The sequence below is a fragment of the Lissotriton helveticus genome, chromosome 11, assembly GCF_964261635.1.
Source record: "Lissotriton helveticus chromosome 11, aLisHel1.1, whole genome shotgun sequence".
Taxonomy (NCBI): Eukaryota; Metazoa; Chordata; class Amphibia; order Caudata; family Salamandridae; genus Lissotriton; species Lissotriton helveticus.
The window spans coordinates 1,036,081,420-1,036,104,069 of record NC_136072.1 but is presented as its reverse complement, the minus strand read 5'-3'; the positions used below and the strand labels follow the sequence as shown (position 1 = coordinate 1,036,104,069).

The window sequence follows — 22,650 nt, the reverse complement described above, 5'->3', positions numbered from 1 at the left end:
GGAAGGCTCTTCTACAGCGGTGGCAGGAGGCGGAGCTAAATTCTTAAAGGGGAAAGACGCATTTAGTATTACACCCGGAGTTAAAGAGACAAATACATTCCCTAATCCAGCTAATGATACAGATATTGAAGTATGTGATCCCAACGGGGAAACTAACTTAAGTGAGACAGTGGGGCGGTTTCAAGAGGAGGTATTCAATAAGGAAACAACAGAAATAACAGAAATAGGAGCTAAGAGCTTAACAGGCACAAATACAGACTTGGTGGGAAAGATTAACGCAAACATGAATAAGGAAAATGATATGAATATACCAGATGTACAAGGGTCTATACTGGCCTCTCCTAGTGAGGATGTTTTTTTTAACTGGCAATGATGAGGCAGATGATGAGGATGAGGATGAGAGTGAGAATTGTAGCTTGGAGACTGCGTCAGATTCAGAACTGGAAACATCAGCAGGCTCTATTGTGAGCACTGATACGGAGAATAAAGTGACTGAATCAGAGAGTACCTCAACCTCTGCAGACAGCGATACAGAATCAATTGAATCAACGCAAGAAACAGTTCAAAAAACTACTCAAAGAAGACTTAAAACAGCTGCCATAGAAAACAACAAAACTGCGGCAAATACCAAATTTAAGAGTAAACCTAATAACAACTCTAGACAAAAGAAGTTGTCCCAAGTATTGCGCAGAGCCCCTACAAAATCAGTTGTAAAAAAACTTGATTGGGATAACACATTGGAGAACTGTGCACCGCCCATGGAGGAGCTTGGAAATGTAGCTACATGTTCTTATGAGGTTACCTCTCAGGGATCAGAGGGAGGTGCCTCTAACTTTGAAGTCTTATTTACAACCTTAAAACAAATGCAAGGTGAGGCTCGCATTGAGAGCCAAAGGGCAAGGAGGAGGGCTAGGCATGCAAATAAAAAAATACAATCCTCTCTCCACAAAATTAATAAAATGTATGAAGAAATGGTTGGAAGAGTATCTGAAGTGGAGATCAGAACGGGAAAACTGGAGGACGATCTCACCAAAATCCAGGATGCTAGGAAAGAGGAGGACAAGACGACGGCGGATATGTTATGGAAACTAGAGGATTTTGAAAATAGGCAAAGGCGCAGTAACGTTAGACTACTTGGGATTCAGGAGGGCAAAGAGGGGAATGATGTCCGGGGTTTTGTCGTTGAGTTATTGAAAGGTGCCTTTCCAGAGCTGTCTTCGTGGGATCTGGATCACGAGGTACAAAGAGCACATCGATTCCCGATGACACGGAAGGAGACACAGGGTAAGCCCCGCGCAATATTACTTCATGTCGGGAACTTTTTACTGCGTGAAGAGATAATTAGCAAGGCAAAACCCCAATCCAAACGCACTTACAAGGATGTTGAATTCTTTGCCCGTCCTGATTTTTGCCACACCACTGTGGAAAGACGGTGGCGAATGAGGCAGCTCATTACCCCTTTTCAGAACATAGGCTGTGAGGCTTACCTCATGTTTCCAGCACGCCTGAAGGTTGGCTTAAATGGGAATTTTAAAATCTTTTACTCTGAAATCATGGCACAAGAATACCACAGCTTTTTGCATGAAACTAGGGGTCATCAAAAGACACGACATGAGGAACATGTAGAACATGATGCTCGTACGGTTGCTATTAGAGACATTCCTCGCAAGAAGTAAAAGTAAAAGATATAGACTAATAATACATGGGGGGGAAATAGGATGCAAGTGTCTGTTTAAAGCATGAGTTAAGGTTGTTTTAGTTCTACATTTATGATTCTTTTCTCCCTGAGCACTGGGGATATGTAGGCTTGTCTTGGTATAGTGGTGAGTATTAGTATTTTCTAGAATGGTGTCTGAGGTTAACACTGAGTGGGGAGAGCACATCGGGATGACTTAAGAAAAGCCAGGGGAGGGAGGGCGGGCGTGACATCCTGTAGGCAACGTCGGCCAGACATAGGTCCTTCGGACCTATTTGCCTGTAGGGGGGGTGGGTTTCTGAGGGAGGGCCGCCTGGGGTGGGGGAGGGTGGGAATAAGGGCAGGGCACTGGAATTTGGTGGGAGTGTGCAGAACACAAATTGAAACAAATGTATGAGCATGGTTACTGTACCGAAGATATTAAGAACATAAAAATGGAAATTTGTGTATTTTGTGTAGTAGAATTAGCAAAGAATGAATTTGATAGTCTGATAAAAAAAGCGAGCAGGTAGCTGATAGTTCCTTAGAAAATAGGCATGTCTCTTAGATTTGTGACGTGGAATGTGTGTGGCCTAAATGATGTTCAAAAGAGAGAAAAGATAGGATTACGACTACGACAAATGAATGTAGATTTTGTATTTCTGCAAGAGACACATATAATGAATGCTGAGGAGTTCTGTCTTAATCAGTTGGGGTTTCATTTAATAGTAAGTTCCAAACAAGGGATAAAAAAAAGAGGGGTAGCTATCTTATCAAGGAGTAAAAACGTGGTAACTAGGAGAATATTAGAAGATCAATGGGGAAGGTGGGCTATTGTTGAGATATTAATAGAAGGAGTATGGACAACACTAGTCACGGTTTATGGTTCCACCCAGGATGATCCAGAAATCTTACAGTTTTTAGATTCTGAGCTGGCAGTCAGGCCTCCTCAGATCATCATAGGAGGTGACTTGAACATTTACGGGGCGGAAGGCCTGGGAGTAGGCACGACAAGAAAGTACAACGGCAGGAAGAAAAGAGTACATAAGGCCCTTATCGATCTTCTAGGAAATAACACCTTACGAGATGTCTGGGGCACAATAAGATCAGAGCAAACAGGCTACACATACTACTCTGCACCACATCATATTTGTGTTAGATTAGATTATTTTTTAATATCCAATGATTTAATGACTAGAGCAAAAATTGATAGACTCCCTCGAATTCTTAGTGATCATAACCCCTTAATTCTAACGATAAAGCAAGGAGGAGGAATAAAGCTAAGGAGGGTATGGACATTTGAAAGAGGACTTCTCTTAGATAATGATTATATAACACATATGTCTAAATGGATTAGTGAGTTCTTTGAACACAATAGAGGGAGTGCCTCAGTGGGAGTAATATGGGATGCTTTTAAGGCAGGAGCTCGTGGAGAGACATGTAGCTATAGTGCCTATAAACGGAAATCAGATTGGTTACGATATAGAGAAAGCTGTATTAGAAGCAGAGGAACAGCTCAATAAATGCGTAATAAGGGGTGAACCAACTGAACAATCTATTATAGATTTAATGAAAGTGAAAAGTGAAGCAGAAGAGGAATTTGCAAATAGAGCAGCAAAACAATACACAACTAGAAGGGAGAGATGCTATGAGTTTAGCGAAAAAGTTGGACGTGTTCTTGCCATGCGTACCAGGCAGATAGCGGCGGAAGGGACGGTTAAGGAGATTTTGGACGAAAAGGGAATATTACATTCAGACCCAGAGGAAATTAGGGAAGTGTTCAGGAAATTTTATCAGTCATTATATGACGACCGAAATCCCAGCAGTATCGAAGAGATAAAGGAATATCTTCAGAATATTCCAGTTAAGACTATTTCTTTTGAAGAGGCAGATGAATTAGAGGTTATGTTGGATAATATCGAGATCAAAGAGGCTATGTCTAATCTCCCCTCAGGAAAGGCTGCTGGTCCGGATCAGTTACCTTTAGAGTTCTATAAAACTTTCTGGGGATGTCTAGGGCGAGACTTGACTAAAACGATTCAAGCTGCCCAGACGGGGGAGTCTGTCCCAAAATCCTGGGGGGTGCAGATATAGTGTTAATTTTAAAAAAAGGGAAACCTCCGACTGAGCCAGGGTCTTATCGACCGATTACGTTGATGAATAACGACACTAAAATATACTCAAAAGCCCTGGCTACAAGATTCGCTAGAATAATAAGTGCCCTAGTTAGTAATAACCAACATGGTTTTATTCCCGGAAGAGGGACGACTCACCATATTAGGAAAGTCATAACTCTGTTCGATGCTGTCGAGGTAACAGGAGACCCGATGGCAGTAATGTTGTTGGATGCGGAAAAAGCATTCGATCGGGTCTCCTGGGACTATCTGTGGCATACTCTAGTTAGAGCCGGGATCAAGGGTGGTTATGTGAAAGCACTTCAGACTCTGTACAAGGAACCGGTCGCAGCTTTAAGAATAAATGGGGGCACTACAGGACAATTTACGATTAAGAGAGGTACACGGCAGGGGTGTCCATGTTCTCCGCTGCTATTCGCCATGTACATGGATCCACTAATCCGTAAGATAGAATCGTCTCCAGAAATCACCCCATTATACACAGCTCTGGGACCATGTAAGATACTCGCCTACGCTGATGATGTGGCGGTGATAACACCATGCCCCACGGAAGCGATTGAGCTGGTAGAGGCGGAGGCCCAAAGATTTGGGCAAGTCTCGGGCTACTCCCTGAATGTTTCAAAAACCCAAATTATTAAAAACTCAATGACTCCTTGCGATGATAATCGAGTGGTATCAGTAGGGAGGTATTTAGGAATCAATATCTCAGCAGACAAACAACCTGGTGGAAAAAAATATTGCTCCGGTAGTTGATAAAGCGAAGAAAGACTTGGACCGATACGAGAATTTACATTTGTCGTTAGTAGGACGAGTTAATATTATTAAAATGTTGATTTTGCCAAAATTTTTATATCTTTTCAGGGCAATACCACTTTTAGTTGATAACAAATGGTTTAAATTTGTGAACAGATGATTAATCGTTTTATTTGGGCTAAGGGTAAGACAAGGCGGGCACTGAGGTATATGTCACTTCCACGGGAGAGAGGGGGGTGGTCATTACCGGATTTAAAATTATACTATTGGGCTGCAGCACTACAAGGTATGGTGGGTCTGATTGGAGGGGCAGAGATGGATGGATGGGACAAGATAGGCTCGCTCGCTATTTACGGTTTGGTCTTGGGTACAAATGCTGAAAATATATTTTTGAGATTTACGGAGGAAAGCTATTTTAAAAGAACACGATTCAAGACAGTAATGGCTGCTTATAATATATGGAAAGGATTTTCCAAAAAGGTTGGAATAGGGAAATACAATGCATACACCAGATTAAAAAATAACCCTTCCTTACCCAGTGTGGTTTTCTCAGGAGTTGTATATCAAGATTGGGAGAGGCGGGGGATAGGTAAGATCGGAGATATGCTAGGCGGCCAAGGTATTTTACAATTCACAGAATTGCAAAATAAGTACACTTTGAATACAAAACACTTCTTTAAATATCTACAAATTAGAAGCTGTATATTGAATAAAAAAAGGGGATTATTGGGCTTTGGAAAAACTATAATGATGGATCTTATAGAAAATGGCTCTGACTGTACTATAAAGAGATTTTACTTAGAGATGACAAAATTAAAGAAAGATGATCTGGAGAAATGGATAGATAAATGGTCACTAGATTTAGATATAGATAGGGATATTTTTATTGAATCACTAGAAATGGGAAGTAAAATGTTGTGTTCATCGTCTCTTCAGGCCCAACATTATAAGATTTTGTACCATCTGTATTATACGCCTGGGAAAATTGCTCAATGGGGGGGAATATCTGGAACTACCTGTTTTAGGTGTGGCAGTATGGAGGCGAATCTGATACATATCTTCTCGATTTGTCCGCACCTAGATAAGTTGAAACAGGATATTGGAAACTTTTTCCAGAATGCTTTAGCAACAACAATAGAGCTAACCCCAGCTATTATGCTATTGGGGGTAAACCCCAATGGGCAATTAAACTGTAAACACTTTGTGTTTGTAGCAATGGCGATTCTTAGACTGTTAGTGGCCTCGGCTTGGCTCGACCCAAATCCTCCTACTTACCATCAATGGCTAGGTAAAGTATTATCAGTACAAAAATTAGAAACCGCTATCTACGCCAGGAAGGGGAAAAAGGGTAAAAAACTGGGTATGCAAATTTGGGGCCCTTTTATTCAGTGGAAGTTAGGAACTGAATGATGAAATATGAAGAATTTGTATTTCGAATACTGGAATTTATGAATATGCATGTATATTCCCAAGTTTTATTGTTTTGTATTAAGTATATCGGAATTTGTGTTCTATGATTTTGTATCTCACTGTGCCCTGCTCATGTTATCAAGGGGGGGGGGGGGGGGAAGGGGGGGGGAACATTTCTTCAATAAAAATATTTTTTTTTTAATTAAAAAAATATATATAAAGTTAAAGCATATTATGTTTGGGAATTTCGTTAAGTGATAGAACATGAAAATAGATTATAAAAGCGGCAGAAAAACATCAACAAAACAGAAGATCTTTGAGAAGTCGTCTTCTTTTGTAGAAGTATATCTGAATTATTCCATGTGCCACACTGCTCTCATCTCAAAACTAACTAAATTCTGTTAGTTGATTAAAATTGCCATAGAGATGCACACTAAAAGTAAATTCATGTAAATGTGTCAGTCATATGCACAAGAGAAGGGGAAATCTGACTCAACAGCATTATTTGCTGACTTCAAACAAGGAAACCCTTACTCAGAGGCACTTGGAGGGAAGATGGAAAGACTGGGTTTCAAAAATTAGGACATAAGGTGTCAAGGCGTTTTCATGGAAAAAAAATATATATAGTCTCTGTAAAAAGTTCAGCTTGACTTATTTTCATCCAGTTCGAAGGAGCAGGTTGAGGTTTTGCCAGGTTAATCCTGGAGTACAGGTGCTCTGACAGCATGGTTCAGACACCAACTAGCGGAAACAACTGTTTTGCCCATTTCGCTCCTGTATCAGTAGCAAACACCCTAGTGGATTGACAGAATTTCTGTATCCTTTTTCAACCTTTAAGAGACAAAATTGACATCCAAGGCTAGACTACAGTCAGCAGCAGACCTGACATCCCAGGACACCATACCAGCAACGATCAATCATGGTTGCGAACATGTCTATAGATGGACCGGTCTGATGCCATTGAAGCACGGGTGGAGCCAACTTAAGCCACTGATGCAATAAAGGAGACGTTGATCCTTAAATGAAAATGACTTTCAGATATTGTAAGTGTTAAGTTCATTGTAGGGTAACGCAACATTAGGCGGCAGTAACTAACGTGTTATTTACAAGAAGTTTCTGTGATGTATGTCCTGTCTATTGAAGATCAGTCTATGGCACATTAAAGAATCAAAGCATTGTACAAATTCAGCATGTTCAGCACTGGCAATGGTCTGACCATGTCAAAGAGAATTCAGACCAGAATGTGGTTAAGAGACCGCTGCTAGAGGAGATGCAGAGCTCCTCAAATAAAGCCACCATTGAAAGAGTTTAAACCAGGGCTAACGCTAGAAGTCAGCTCACGGCAGTAATAAGTTCACAGCAGTAATAAATTCAATCTCAGAGGTTGCTCCATGGAAAGAAAGACCACATAGAGAGAGTCCTGCAACCCAAGCTCACTGCTATACATTACTACAGCTCAGACGAATACTTGACAGACCAGACAAGAAGTTCAACATTTTTGGAAGTGTATCAAAGTTGAAAGTCACTCCACCAGTACATGCTTTGTGGAAATAAACAATGCCTTCTAGAGAGTAAAAATGGGAACAGCGGCTGGTAATGCCAGAGTATCCACACACGTATTTCCTAAGTCAAACTTACATTTGGGACAAATCACACCATTTTGGAAGTGAGGGTAGTCCCTTCACACGCACAGCTTGAACTAAATAGGTACAGACAGTCTGACTGAACATCATATCTGCTAACTTACAATATAACTTCAATGTGTGAGGAGGGGGCGTGGCCCCGTGCCGAGAGGTGTGTAAAGGCCCTCTGCCCCCCACCAAATTAAAAAAAGAATTTAAAACAAAAGGGTCATCGAGGATGTGGCCAATGTCCATTAAAAGTTGTAAAAACACCCCAGGACATCGGCTGCTTACAGCCTCCGAAAATGAGCTGAAAAGCCACTGTTTACATTTGTTTTCAGTTAGTTTTCCCTGCCATCGTGTGATTTCGGCTCCTCGCTGGGTGACCGTGTGATGGGCATCAAAATTGTGTGATGGCACCGTAAGAGTGGATAGGTATGAACATGCACTTCTTAGCGGGGTTACATAGCACTGATATAATACCTGCTCAACCAGAGAAGCAGGTGCTGAGGGGCTGCTACAGCTGGCACTTCAAACGACGGTTTCAGTCATTTTAATGGAACAGTCCCTGTACTTCTTAGAATGAAGATAATGAATACCTGTACTTCCTGTTCATACGTGTTGCAAGATGTCAAGAATGTATAAAAACTCGGACTGCCAGAGGTGAATTTTAACCAAGAAGGAACTACCTATATGCAATGCAAGGGTATAAGCTGTGCAAGAGCCCATTGGCGTTATCCTTTAAACCACAATCTATTTATTCTGTTAATGTTAAAGTCAGGCAAGTGTGACAGCCACTTTTATAAAAGAGCCCTGAAATGGCTACAGGCGGCATCTGGCGCTATAAAAAACTGCACAAATAGAAACTTTGAGCCGAAGGCAGCCTAAAGAGTAGAGTGATACAGACAGTCAGTGGTCTGGTTCAAAATAATAAGACTTTCATCAGCACATTTCTGACTTTCATAAAAATTGAAAACTTGATTTTTACAGTGCTTTAGAACTTTTAGCAAAGTGTTATTATTAGTCAGAGTTCACCTTCTCCCGAATTACCCAAAGGCTGTGAAAAGTAGAAAACTGTGATAAGGTGGCAGTTTTGTGTCTTCTGATCATGACATAGCATTAAAAAAAGGAAGAAGGATGAAAAATCAAACCACAACACAGAACAATGAAAACACACATCATGACCAAAAGCCAACCGCAAGATAGGGTAGTACGACAGAACAAAACAGGGCTATAGGTCGCAAGCCTTAACCAGGCATTTTTACCACACATTTTTTTATAACGTGTATGTTTTTACAAAGGATGCCATTACCACACATTGTTTATTCATTTAAAACAATGTATTTGTGGGAGAGACCCCCCCTCAACTTACCTTTAATGCATGGTAAAGGCATCCGTTGTAAAAACAAACATGTTGTAAAAGTGCTTTTAGCTCAAGTTGCTACTGTGCTACACTTGCGGTCGATCAAAGTGTTAAAATTTGAAAATGCCATTGCAAGTATTATAACTTGAGTGCACTGTTCACTGAGTCCAAATAGGACTTTGTACCACAATAAACTGGTTTAACCCCTTGGGCGCGGCCGCTATTCTGCGCCTGTGCGGCACTTCTAAAGAGTGGCAGGGATCATGACGGCCCCCAGCCGTCATCAGCACACGCCCACTGTGTTGCATGACGGACGGGGGACATCATCAGCATGGAAGGAGTGAAACAAGAATATATTCAAATTCAATTAACATTTATCAAACAGTTTTGTTCATATAGTTATGACATTACAAATATTATTTCTAAAAATGAATCGTAAATGAAGTACAAAATGAAATACATCATCATTGCATGTATTTTAACAATTCAACTGATGACATGGTAATTAGTAAATAATGTTCCTATTTATCTATCTATAAAGTTTTATATAGCGTGAACAAGAACCCGAAGGTTATCAGAGCACTTTACAAAACATTCAAATGAATTCCCGATGCATTTCGGGACGTATCAGTCCCTTCCTCAGGGGCTAATCTCAAACTCTGTATAAAGAGATAAAAAAAACTGTGTCATCCGTCCTCAAAAGATTCCACGTGAAATCTAGTAGTCATCAGAAAAAAAATCGTTTCCCCATGCCTTCCAAGCTAATTGCACCGCGCGAGACAACTTTCACAAAACCACGTTAATCGGATGCCATCCGGCAAATCTCCCGAACCATCTTTCCGACGAGGAACCTTACTCCAGCGTGTGACAACAAAGAGTTGTCTCCTGCGGTGCGATTAGCTTGGAAGGCATGGGGACACGATTCTTTTTCTGATAACAACTAGATTTCATGTGGAATCTAGTGAGGACGGACGACAGTTTTTTATTCTCTTTATACAGAGTTTGAGATTGACCTGAGGAAGGGACTGATATGTCCCGAAATGCATCAGGCATTCATTTAAATGTTATAGGACCATTGATATGTCCCGAAATGCATCGGGCATTCATTTAAATGTTATAGGACCATTGTTTACTAATTACCATGTTATCAGTTGAATTGTTAATATACATGCAATGATAATGTATTTCATTTTGTACTTAATTTAGGATTCATTTTTGGAAATAATATTTGTAACGTCATAACTATATGAACAAAACTGTTTGATAAATGTCACTTAAATTTGATTATATTCTTATTTAAACCAATTTATTGTGGTACAAACTCAGGAGTCCTATTTGGACTCTGTGCACATTGTGCACTCAGGTTATAATACTTGCAATAGCTGTTTTACCTCAAACATGATGTATGGGTCATTGCATTGACAAACTAATCTTTTCCTTCTCATATTTTTTTTATATGTTTGCAGATCTTACAGGCAAATTACCAAATCGCTACCATATATATATAGATGTTTTTCTTTCATTTCTTTTCATCCCTCTCTCAGAGCAGAGTACTCTCAATTTTGAGTATTTCGACAGGAGTGGTATAAGGGAGTTTTCCTTGGTCCTGAAGAAAAGCCTTGGGATAGGGTCTCGAAAGAATATGCCTCCTTACAACGCATGCTTTTTCCCATCAGGCAATTACAACGTGGTTGTTACAACGACCGCGTTGTATCAACGCATACCATTACCTGACAAGTCGTAACAACGACTTGCTCTGTAGGGGGAGTGGCGGGCGCGCTGGATGTTTGAATAGTATAATTTACTATTCCAACTCCAGTATGTGCAACAGTAGGGAAGGTGTTGGATTTTAAATCCAACACCTTCTGACCTCTCTGCAAGTCGTTGTTCCGACTTGCGGAGTAATGGTATGAGTTGTTACAACGCGGTTGTTACAGCGACCGCGTTGTAATTGCCTGCGGGGAAAAGGGTTTGTGGTTAACTATGTTTACCCGCTCGAAACATGTAGACTATCAAAAGTCAGATTCATACTCTTTCCCCAGATTGTAATCATACCAGATAGAGGTATGAATTAACATTGGTTTCCCACTACGCAGGTTTTTTTAGTTTTCCACTTAAAACCAACCCCCGTCCCACTCCTATTTTGTCACTTCATCCTCTATCCATCATAATATGCATCTAAAAGTGCTCCCACATAACCTGTAGGTCGTAGCACACCCTGTTCTGCAGCGGAACGGGAAGAACTCTGTGATGAAGCATACCACCAAGGGGCAACCCTGGTGGTGAGGATTATTTCAAGAAAACGGTTTTCTATCCATCCTGGAGTGGAAAGATAGTCCTACATAAACATATGGCTACACAGAAAGATGACTCGCAGAACACCACAACATAAAACAATGACAATATACTACCACATGCAACGATGACGAGGCACACAAGGATATAAAACACCACAAAAATAGATTTAAAATATTATTATGATGCCCCTAATTGGAGACTCAAGCAAGTGAAGTTGTTGGTGACATTTGTAAACATGGAAAATGAAAACGAAAACACTTGCAGAAAACTCTGATGAAAAGTTCATTAGAGTGTATAGCAGTGACTACTGGTACTACAGAGAAAATTAAATAACATGTTTAAACAGATAGAGGTATACACCACAATAGAGTGATCAATGGGCACTTCACAATACAAAGTAATGAATAAGGGGCATCACTATATACAATGCTAAAAAATAACTGTGATCAAAGTCCACAGAGATCAAAGGGGACTCCATATGCTCAACGATCAAAGTCACTCAGCAAAACACTGCCATCTGGGGGTAATAATGGAACTCATGATATAGAGTAATCAAAAGAACATACACCGAAAATGAGAGCTCAAAGTGTACGTCATAATGAAAAGCAATCAAAGGTCACATCATACTGAAGGTGCAAATGCCGAATCACGATATGGACAGCTAAACATGCACATCATAATAGCGTGATCACAGGGAATACCACAATATAGTGTGATCAAAGGGTACAAGGGATCAAAACGAAACAAAGCAGACACAGCAATAAAGGACGTTCAGTCCTTCTATACATCTGTGCTCCACATCATGTCAAACAATTCTCTCCACTCGCAACAGACAACTAGCCTGATCGACATATCCGTCCTCCTTGGTAGTCTGCGGTACCCTCTAACATGCCACCATCGCGCTCCTCCAGAAAAAACCATGAGCTATTAGCCTACCAGTTCCTTCAGATCCGTTCAGACCACTGTTGGGCATCCAAGCCAGAAACTGGAAGGGACTTGGGAGTGGACTCTATGTCCCCTGATCTAGCAACTTGGGCCCACACACTGTGGAACATAACGGCAATGGAAATGTTATCATATGAGCAAAGGGATGAACGTTTCAGCTACGTGGAAACCGTTGCTAAACTATCTGCAGGACACACCCAATTTGAAATTACCAATAACACTGAGACCCCTGAGACTAATTCGACCCCTGAAGAGGCGGTCTAGAGCAGAAATTGTTTTTAGTTGGAGGGAAATCCTTATTCTTAGTCAATACAACACACGGCTCTACTGAAATTGTATTCTGTAATGTGGAATTATGAGAAAAATAAAATATTTTTAAAAGTCAGCAGAAAAATAGTTGCCAACTGTTTTACTATCTTTTTCTGCTGCTCATCAGTAGAATATGAAAAGATGTTAACAAGATAACTTCAAGCAGAACTTAGCCACTACCTCAACAAGCAGCAGTAAGGATTCCTGCATTCAATAGGCATGACAATTGCATCGTTAGGAGCTTCTACCTCCCTAGTGAGGACAATAAAAGTATCCACCTTCTCCTTGACTTCTACACTATCTCTAACACTCTAGACCATGCTGGCATACCTTGGCCCGCACTAAAAGGGGTCCATTCATTTCTCTTTAATCACTGCCAATGATTAGATTATTTGAATCCTTCACAACCAATGTCCAGCTGCATTCCGAAAAGAAATGCCTTCTTTTAACTTTCTTCAACATCTACACCACACATGCCCCTGGCTCAGCGCCACAAGCAGGACTAGATGAACTTCTAAATGTACACAGGCAACATGTTAACCCACTTTCACGGTTATAAAGTGACAGAAAACCCAAACACCACAATTTCTCACCTAGACAATGTGACCTACTGGATGAAGGGGCACTCCCTTTTTGTGTATGGCACCAAAACTAATAGTTTAACTACTGGAGTCATTGAGCCCAATTCACTAACATCTGTCTGGGCATACAGTCTCGAGAAACTGTCAACAGTAAGGAACCTAGGGATTCTCTTTGATGCCAAATGTGCTTTCATTCCCCAAGTTAATGCATTGGCCACAGGTGTAATCTTTCCTGTAAAGAAATCCTCCTACTGCACCACACCGACCACAGATCTGGACAGAGGTGAGCCCTCATCCTATTATGTATCGACAAGTGCAATATCATCTAGTTTGGCCTCCCAAAAACTGTCCAAGACAGATTTTCATAAACTTCAGAACCAGGAAGTTAGACAAAGCCTTAACCTACCTAAGAAGGACCATATAACACCTGCTTTTAATGCACTCCACTGGCTGAAAACCTAAGGTCTTATTCACCACTGATAATGCATACTGAGGCAAAAGCCCTGTGCACCTACGGAAAAAGCCACCTCATAATACCCAAACAGACGCCCTTCACTCAATGTCTTCCTATTAACACCGTTAGCCCGAACCCAGCTATATGCGTTTCACGAAACCAGGAGTGGCAATTCAAAAATCTTAAAAACGGTTAATTACCAATTATATACCTACAGTGGCCTTAAAGCAGTTCGGGCCATGAATGTGATATTCTGTTTAAAAAGCAATTGCCAAAATATCAGCAGATTACCGGTCAACCAAAGCATTCATCTGCAAACCTGCTCAGAGGTACTAATAATTCCAACGCAGAGGTATTTGAGTAACTTGATGGTCAAAGGTTTGAATTTTGTTGGGACCATTAAGGAGCCTCGTCCTTCAACGTAGTGAAAACGAGAACATTGAGATGGGTATTAACAACTGTTATGACACTCAGGGAGCTGAGACTTGGGTGGTGTATTGCTATTACGCTGCCAGGTAATAATACACCTGCTCCTCAGAGTTGATTGCTCCTTAGTAGTGTGCCAGAGAGGGGGATTAAACACTGTCAACTCTGTTGCTAAAGACATGCCACAATAGAGAACAATTACAAGGCACACTGCAAAAGAAACGTGAAGCAGTTGTTTCTCCTTCTGAATATTTAAGGAGCCTTAATTTCCCCAGCCCTACCTCTCACAAAAACTAGAACTGACTGGTGACAACTTAAGGATTAAATCTAAGCTACTTCTCAAAACACCTTTTAAAAACAACTTAAAAATCCACCATCAACCCCACCTTCTCCGAGGATGCGCCTACGGTCTGTAATACCCTTTCAACTTGCTTGGTCACTACGAAGCTTCAAGCCAACACTAAAGTATCACATATATATTAACCACCCTTAAAACAGTCCACATTGTTCACGCCAATAAAGTCACACTGCTGATGACATACTCCCCATTAACAATCTATCGGCATAGCTGCCTATTGGCTTCATAGTATAAATACAAATGCGACGACGCGAGGTACGGGACGTCACGTGCAAAGTTTTCAGGTAATATTAAAGTTTCAGGAACATCGCTTTACATGCTTGGTTGGACCTGTATGGCCATGCTTAAAGAGAAATGGAGTCTGCCACAAGGCAATGAGTAAGCAGAGGGTGCAGATATCACACAAGACAAAGGGCAACCTAGCAGAATTGTACCGCTTATTAAGAGACTGAAAGCTCCTATTGGAGTCTCTACTTTTTGAATAATTTCAAAATTTGCAGAGGCTTTTTGTTTGCCATAGCCCGTTTAGTTTTATAGTGACTGGCGGTTCACCTATCAGATTGCAGCTTACATTGAACGAGGTTAAATTGTTTCAATTTTCTATCACGGTTGGTCTCCCTCTTAATTAGCCATATTTCCACGTACAGACAGGTGGAATATATGTTTGCAAACACAGAAACGTAAAGAAAACTAGGGGCAGCGTTCAACGTCTCACTAGGAGATCTACGCAGGAAAGAAAATAGAAATAAAAGAAATCGAAACAGGTAAACAGAAACCAAAAGTGGATGCTACTTTAGAGAAATCCATAAAATATTGTGGAATATTCCAAGAATTAATCCGATAAAACAATCAAAAATTATTATTTTTTACAGGCAAAGAAAGAAAAAAAAGTGAAGATGAATATGTTCTGAATACTAATCTGGGTTAACTGCCGAGCTCGGCAGAACATGCTCTAAAGTGGACAGGTAAAAGGCTCTTTGTTTCGGAGGCCGGGTGCAGGGCATGGATTTGCCACGTGAATATATATGTCAGAAGGGTGTCTTTGCTGCCGCCGGGCACCAGGAGATCTGATCTGCCGCGGCTGCTGTTCAGCCTGAACACGGAGCAGAGAAACCTGAGGAGGGGAGCGGGGTGGACTCCTCCTGGAGGCAGGCGACCGCTCCTTCCATCCCCCGGGGCAGCGTACGGAGGTGCTCTCGGGGCGCCCTCCTTCCCCGTCTGCCCACTGGCGCACCTTCCCCGGCTCTCACCTGCCGCTTTCCAGCTTCCGCTCCTTCCTCCTCTCATCCCGCGCCGGACATGTCATTTGGGATCACCAAGGGGGAGGGCGGAGGGAGCAGCTGTAAACTCACAGTGCTTGGGAACCAAGTGCCTTAACTCCGCCCCCTCCGTGGAGGGAATGGCCTGCTCCAGTCTGAGGCCACGTGCCCGCCCACAAGATTAACCCTTGCTGTGTCAGACGCGAGCAGGGATGTCCATTGAGAACAAGTAACAAGGATACAGAGCAAAAGGGGAAAGTCACCACAACCCCTGCAGACGCGCACAGCCCATTGGAGTAAAAGGGCTTTAGCCCCTCCCCTCGAGCTCTGTGAAGTAAGGACGCTGCAGAGATTTTTATTTATTTATTTTATTTATTTATGCGTTTTTATGTAGCGCGGACTTTACCCGAAGGCGTCAGAGCGCTTCACAAAAGGAACAGAAAATTACAAATGAACAAATTACAAAAGCAGAAGATAAGTTACATGAGGTAAAAGTGACAATTGTGAGCAAACACAATACAGGAGGTAGCAAACTGCATGCATTACAGGAGGACAGAGATGCAATTCAGTAGTAAAATCCTTTATTTCCTGAGGAGCACCAGTGGACATTACATCTTCCTGTACACTCTTGAAAATAAGGTTGCCAATTGGATGGGTCTATCTGTCAGGATAAGGAAAGTTTGACATAACTGACATACTAAAATGAATTTTGTTAATAAAATAAGGTTGTCCTTTTTGTTAAGAAAGAGTTACATGAACTAAACACAACCAATGTGAGGAAAAGGGAATATTAGACTAGCACAAATTGGCATGACACGTTTCTGAAGTTTGCTCTAATTAAACAGGCACTGTCACATATCAAACCTTGTAGAATCCACCTCAAAGCTGACATGCTGCCAGTCTGGGCCAGTGATGACAGTCCTGAGCAAAGGTTCCAATAGCTTCTGCAAATAGGTGGCACCGTAAACCTTAAAACAAAAAGTAGTAATTTTGCTGGCCAAGCTGATCCCCCTGAAAAGCGTCTGCATAGAATCTGCAAGTTCCACTTCCTTTGAAAACATGTTCCAGAGAAGCTGGTACAGCAGATGCCGAGAATCAAAGAGGGTCACCAGGACACGAGCAAGCTCATCCCACTGTGAACAAGGCACCACATTGGCCAAAGCCTTAGCAATGGGTAGTTCTCCTTTGTCTCCCATCATAGTGGCTAGCTCTACCAATCTCTCAAATCGATCAGCTAGCACAGTTTCTGTCAGAGTGTCGAACTCTGTGCCCTGCTGTAGGATTTTTGTGAGGACTTCCATGAACGTAGCTCTTGTTTGGAGATCTTTGTGGTAACCTAAACCTATTGAGTGCATAAGACCACTGTCCACATTAGCATTGAGCAAATTTGGGAACAAGAGAGGTCGCTGTACTGTTCCTAAAGGAAATGGGGGAAGTGTCTAGCTGGCATGACCACGGATGTTGGAGTAACATCCTGGGGCATCCATTTTGTTGGATATAGAGGCCTCACACACCCCGAAGGATGTCATGCTTCATCATCGGCAGTTGCTCCTCGTCGGGGAGGCGGTGCAATCCCCGACGGGCTCACCTCAAAGAGGGGCTCTTTGGCGGAGATCTTTTTCCAACTGCCTTTTGGTGAGGTGGGGGTGTGTGGACCGGGCTAGGTGTGGTGGTGTGTGGGGTATTAAAATGTAGCAAGGGGTACCGGAATTTAATTTATTCTGGGGGTCCCCTGGCTGCAGTTAAAAAGAGGGGTTAGGCTCACTCCCGAGTCAACAAGTTAGGTCAGGTGACCCTAGATGAGGCTAAAGGTGATGAAGGTCGACATGTTTCACGCTATGGGTCTAGTCACCCGCGATTCATCAGGACCGTGTAAATGTGCAGTGTCAAAGCATGCTAGTGTCATGTATGTTTAATGTTTACCTCTGTGGGTACTCCTATGCCTAAAGGTTGAGGACTACATGCCACATGAGGCGTCGGCGGGGCAAGACATCAGGGAGAGCCCAAGGCTAAAGCTCATTCCTCCTGTGTCCGCCCATAGCGTGAAACATGTCGACCTTCATCACCTTTAGCCTCATCTAGGGTCACCTGACCTAACTTGTTGACTCGGAGTGAGCCTAACCCCTCTTTTTAACTGCAGCCAGGGGACCCCCAGAATAAATTAAATTCCGGTACCCCTTGCTACATTTTAATACCCCACACACCACCACACCTAGCCCGGTCCACACACCCCCACCTCACCAAAAGGCAGTTGGAAAAAGATCTCCGCCAAAGAGCCCCTCTTTGAGGTGAGCCCGTCGGGGATTGCACCGCCTCCCCGACGAGGAGCAACTGCCGATGATGAAGCATGACATCCTTCGGGGTGTGTGAGGCCTCTATATCCAACAAAATGGATGCCCCAGGATGTTACTCCAACATCCGTGGTCATGCCAGCTAGACACTTCCCCCATTTCCTTTAGGAACAGTACAGCGACCTCTCTTGTTTCCTTAGTGCAAAACACGGACACAAGCTGCAACTGGACCTTCCACCCACCCCTTGGGTGGTTAACCGTGTCCGTTGATCGATTGATCTCCTTCTCTAATCTCCCTCCTTTTGATACACAGCATTGAGCAAATTTGACATAGCAAGAACAGTACAATGTCGCAATGAAGGCAGTCTTCGAGACATGCCTCTTTTCCTTCCTCCTGATTGCGTGCCATCATCTTCAACTTCACTACAGTCATTCAAAAGGTTCATAGACAGAGTGAAGTATTTAAGAAATAACTGGGATTTGGCTTCCATAAGCTCCACGCCATCTCCTTCTTCCGGCTGAAGAGGCAATCCAGCGAGAAGAGACACAACTGCTTCCATACTTGCTTGGTCTAAATCGCTTGTCAAGCATTTTACACCTTCATCTGCTGCTTGGTTAGATGTTCCCATGACCCAATCAGTCAAGTACTCCACCATCTTGTTCCTAAATTTCATCTCCTGGCAAAATGATAGATCGTCTCGCCTTTCCATCATCACCTCTACCAGTTGGCAGAGTTTCGTTTTTATTTGGATCGCATGCACTAAATTTCCAAGAACACAAACATATCGGACTAGATTTAACATCATAGTCTCAAGGGGGTGGGCGGAGGGAGCAGCTGTAAACTCGCAGTGCTTGGGAACCAAGTTCCTGAACTCCGCCCCCTCCGTGGAGGGTATAGCCTGCTCCAGTCTGAGGCCACGTGCCCCCCCACAAGATTTCATTACAAGACCGGAGGCTACCATTATGCATATCACTTTTAATGCAGACCCAAGCAGCCGCATACATCATAAATCAAAGTTCCAAATAAGAACATTAGCAAAGATAAGAGGCATGACCACATAACAATAAGCCTCTTTTAAATGCGGCTCCAAGCAGATAAGTTCTATCCTTTTTACTCCTACTGTTTATCTTGTAAAATCTATTTAAACTGTTTGATTGTATTTTACTTACTATTACCTTACCGTATTAACATTTACTGTTACTTGTGTATATATTAATTTATTGTAATTACTTGTGTTCGCCTTATTTTACTCTAATCTCGGTCACCCGACTTCCAATTTATGGAGGCCGGCTCCCGGACAATACCTTTTCCGAGCCTTCGCTATGCATTTTTTCACGTACGTTTGTATTATCCACCCTTTTGTTGTCCCCACTAAAGCGCGTCTTTCAAATCGCGCTCGTGTCGCAGTGAGCTCCTCGCTCACCTCTGACTCCTCTTCCCGGTCCTTGCTTATGGCTCCGGATGATTTGGAGTTCATCTTCTTCTATTTCCGCTACGGAGCTTTATTATTTCGTGTCTGTTTGGTCCGGACTTTTCCTCTCGACGCTTTTGGGCGCCGTTAGAGGAATATACCTTGGCAACGCTCGCGTATCGTCCCCGCGTTGCCAAGGCTCATTCCTCTACTCCTCTGGACTTCGCATTAACAGCTGATCACGCTCGAGCAGTTTGTCGGTTCAGCTCGTCGCGCAAATCGTCTGTTTGTTCCCCCTTGGCTGGCTTCATATTTTTCGAGTCAAAACTCATTTAGAACTGTTTTAAACCCCTATATTTTCAGCTTCTCACTATATTGAGTGTTTAACCTTTAGAAGTCTCTTTGTCCTACTGGACCCTCTTCACTTAGCCCCCCCCAAAAAAAAGAAACCCAAAAAACTCTTATTTAAAAAAAAAAGGGGGTTATATTTGATATATTAAATTTTAAAAAAAGAATATATATATATATATATATATATATAGTACCAAAAAGTACCCCAAAAAAAATATATATTTTTTCACTATGTCTGACACAGACTCAGACCAGGCTAGCGCTGCTGAATCTGGCTTTGATAATGAGGCAATAAAAAATCTTATACATAAGGAAATGAGATCCTGTATGTTCTCTACACTTTCCCAGGTCATGGCTTCTAAAAGATCATTCCCTTCTGAGGAGGACACCTTCCTTGAACCTGACCTAACGGACGAGAAAGGTCTCACTGAAACAAGGGGTAAGAAATCTAAGAAGTCAAAAAATATTGAAATTACCCCAAAGAGCACGGGAGGTCCTACCACCTCGAGATTTACAGGAGGTCCTCGCAACTCGAACACTTCAGGTGTCCTTAGCGGCTCAAAATTGAAAGGTGTCCTTAGCGGCACAAAGTATATGGGTTTCCCTCGCGACACAAAGTATCAAGGTGCTCATGATGATAAAGATGGTCTCCAATTCATACATGATGACAATTTTCAAGTTGATGACCATGACGATAATGCCTCAGAATTCCCAGACGAATATATCCTTGACCTCGATGAGGATGATCAAGATATTGACTCACTTCTCTTTGACGATAATAGAAATCCTTCTTCGTCAAAAGACAGTATCATTGACCCCCTAGGACAAGAGATGTTTTCTCCCTTTAATATTAAACATCCTAGGAGTTCGGAGTGGACCCCTCATAAACATGTATCCAAATTTATTACTAAATGGTTAAGGAACCCTTTAGAAAGGGAGACGCGCAACTTTTTAAGAGCAGAATGCTCTAGACCTGCAATCGAGGGTAAAGTTTGCCAGACCCCAAATCTAGACCCCAAACTTATTACTTACCTTTTTTAACTTGGTAGAGACCCTCGAAAGGGCTCAGCGAGGTCTCTAAAAATCTGCAAGATAAAGTCTTAGACATTCTTGGACCCTTGACTAAGATCCTTGATGCCGCCGAAGAAAGCTACCTTAATGGCTCCCCTCTCGACACTGATTCAATTCGAGGATGGTGTCAAAGGGCTCTAATTTTACCAGGAAATGCAAATGCAGGCCTTAACTCAGAAAGGAGAAGAGTAGTCTTAACCAAGATTAGCCCAAAACTTAGTGACTTGGCTAACAAGGAAACCTCTCTTAATCCTAAAGGTTTACTTTTCGGGGAAGACTTAATTAAAAGCCTCGGCAAATAGGTTTCTACATTCACTGCTTTGGACAAAGCTCATCAGAACATGAAAAAGGTCTGCAATTCCAACAACCTTTTTGGAAGGGCCGGAAGAAGGGGCCAATCTTCCGGCCGCTTCAACCGTAGGCCCTATTCCAGATCTAGAGGTTATGGTGGAAGAGGATACCAGTCCTCCAATCAACCTCAATTCTAACCCCGAGAGGAAGAGGCTTCAGTTCGAGAGGATTCAGAACGAGAGGAACTTCTGCCGACACCAACCCTCAAAGTGAGTACTTCTCTCCTTTTACCCCCCCCCTTTCTTCGAAACCAAAAGTGGGAGGCAGGTTGAAATTCTTTTACCACAACTGGAAACTTATCATTCAAGACCCTTGGGTTTTAAATACCGTGGTCGGATTTACTATAGATTTCACCCAAACCCTAATTCAAAAGTCTCTTCCCAAAGTAATTCCCCTCACTTTAGATCAGGAAAAAATAATAGAGGAAGAGATCTCCTCAATGCTTCAGAAAGGTGCAATTATAGAGGTCCCTATGGAATTTCTCAGATTTATAAGCACTCTTTTCCTTGTAGAAAATAGGACAAAAGTTGGAGACCCGTCATAAACTTTAGGGAACTCAACAAATACCTTGTTTACAGACATTTCAAGATGGAAGGCATCCATCTTCTGAGAGAACTCTTATTGGAAGGGGACTGGTTAGTCAAATTAGATCTGAAAGATGCCTACTTTACAATTCCTTTGGCAGAGGAACATCAACCCTTCCTTCAGTTTATTTGGAAAAATCGTCTTTTTCAATTCCAATCCCTTTCCTTCGGCCTCTCCTCAGCCCCTTGGTGTTTCACCAAGGTGATGAGGACAGTCGCCTCATCTCTAAGAGAAAAAGGTATTAGTCTCATCATCTACCTGGACGATATCCTTATCCTGTCCCAAGATTACAATCAAATCATCCAGGATCTGAAAACTGTTGTAGACCTTTTAGAAAGCCAGGGTTTTATCATAAACAAGGAACAATCCATACTATCTCCCTCAAAGACCATGGAATTCCTGGGTTTCACCATAGATACCACGAACTCCCTTCTCCTTCTCCCTCCAAAGAAGATTTCAAAAATCAGGAAAGAAATACGACATGTCCTGAAGCAACAAAATCTCTCTTTAAGAGAATTAGCCAGACTCTTGGGTCTTCTCTCCTCTTCCATTCAGGCTATCTTTCCGGGTCCCCTAAATTATCGTGCCCTTCAAAGAATAAAAGCAAGAGCTCTGAGATCAGGTCTCTGGTATGGAGATCGTGTTTCTTTGAACCAGGAAGCCATCTCAGAACTGACCTGGTGGTTGGACAATCTGGATGCATGGAACGGCAGAGCGATCTTTGGTTCTGTGCCAGATTTCATTTTGCAATCAGATGTGAGCCTTGATGGCTGGGGTGCTTGTCTCCAGGATCAGAACACTGGAGTAATTTGGTCTCAGGAAGAATCTTTTCACCACATCAATTGCCTGAAGTTAACTGCAGGGCTTTATGCTCTGATGAGATTCAAACACTCTCTTCAAGGGAGATCAGTAATTCTGAAGATGAACAACATGTCCGCAGTAGCTTATATAAATCGCCTAGGTGGTACCAAATCGGAAGACCTCTCCAACCTAGCCAAGAA

At 42.2% G+C, this 22,650-nt stretch overlaps 1 protein-coding gene across 3 annotated transcripts in view; it reads right to left on the bottom strand.

Moving 5' to 3' along the window:
* Positions 1 to 19,411, bottom strand: part of PHETA1 (PH domain containing endocytic trafficking adaptor 1) — a 46,633-nt gene extending 27,222 nt beyond the window's left edge. The window contains exon 1 of one of the 3 annotated variants that reach the window (XM_078667467.1): positions 19,304 to 19,411. In XM_078667467.1, the coding sequence (XP_078523593.1) occupies positions 19,304 to 19,357 (54 nt within the window). In that variant the 5' untranslated portion in view covers positions 19,358 to 19,411. The other 2 variants (XM_078667469.1, XM_078667468.1) reach the window with 2 other exon arrangements.
* Positions 19,412 to 22,650: the final 3,239 nt, after the last annotated feature.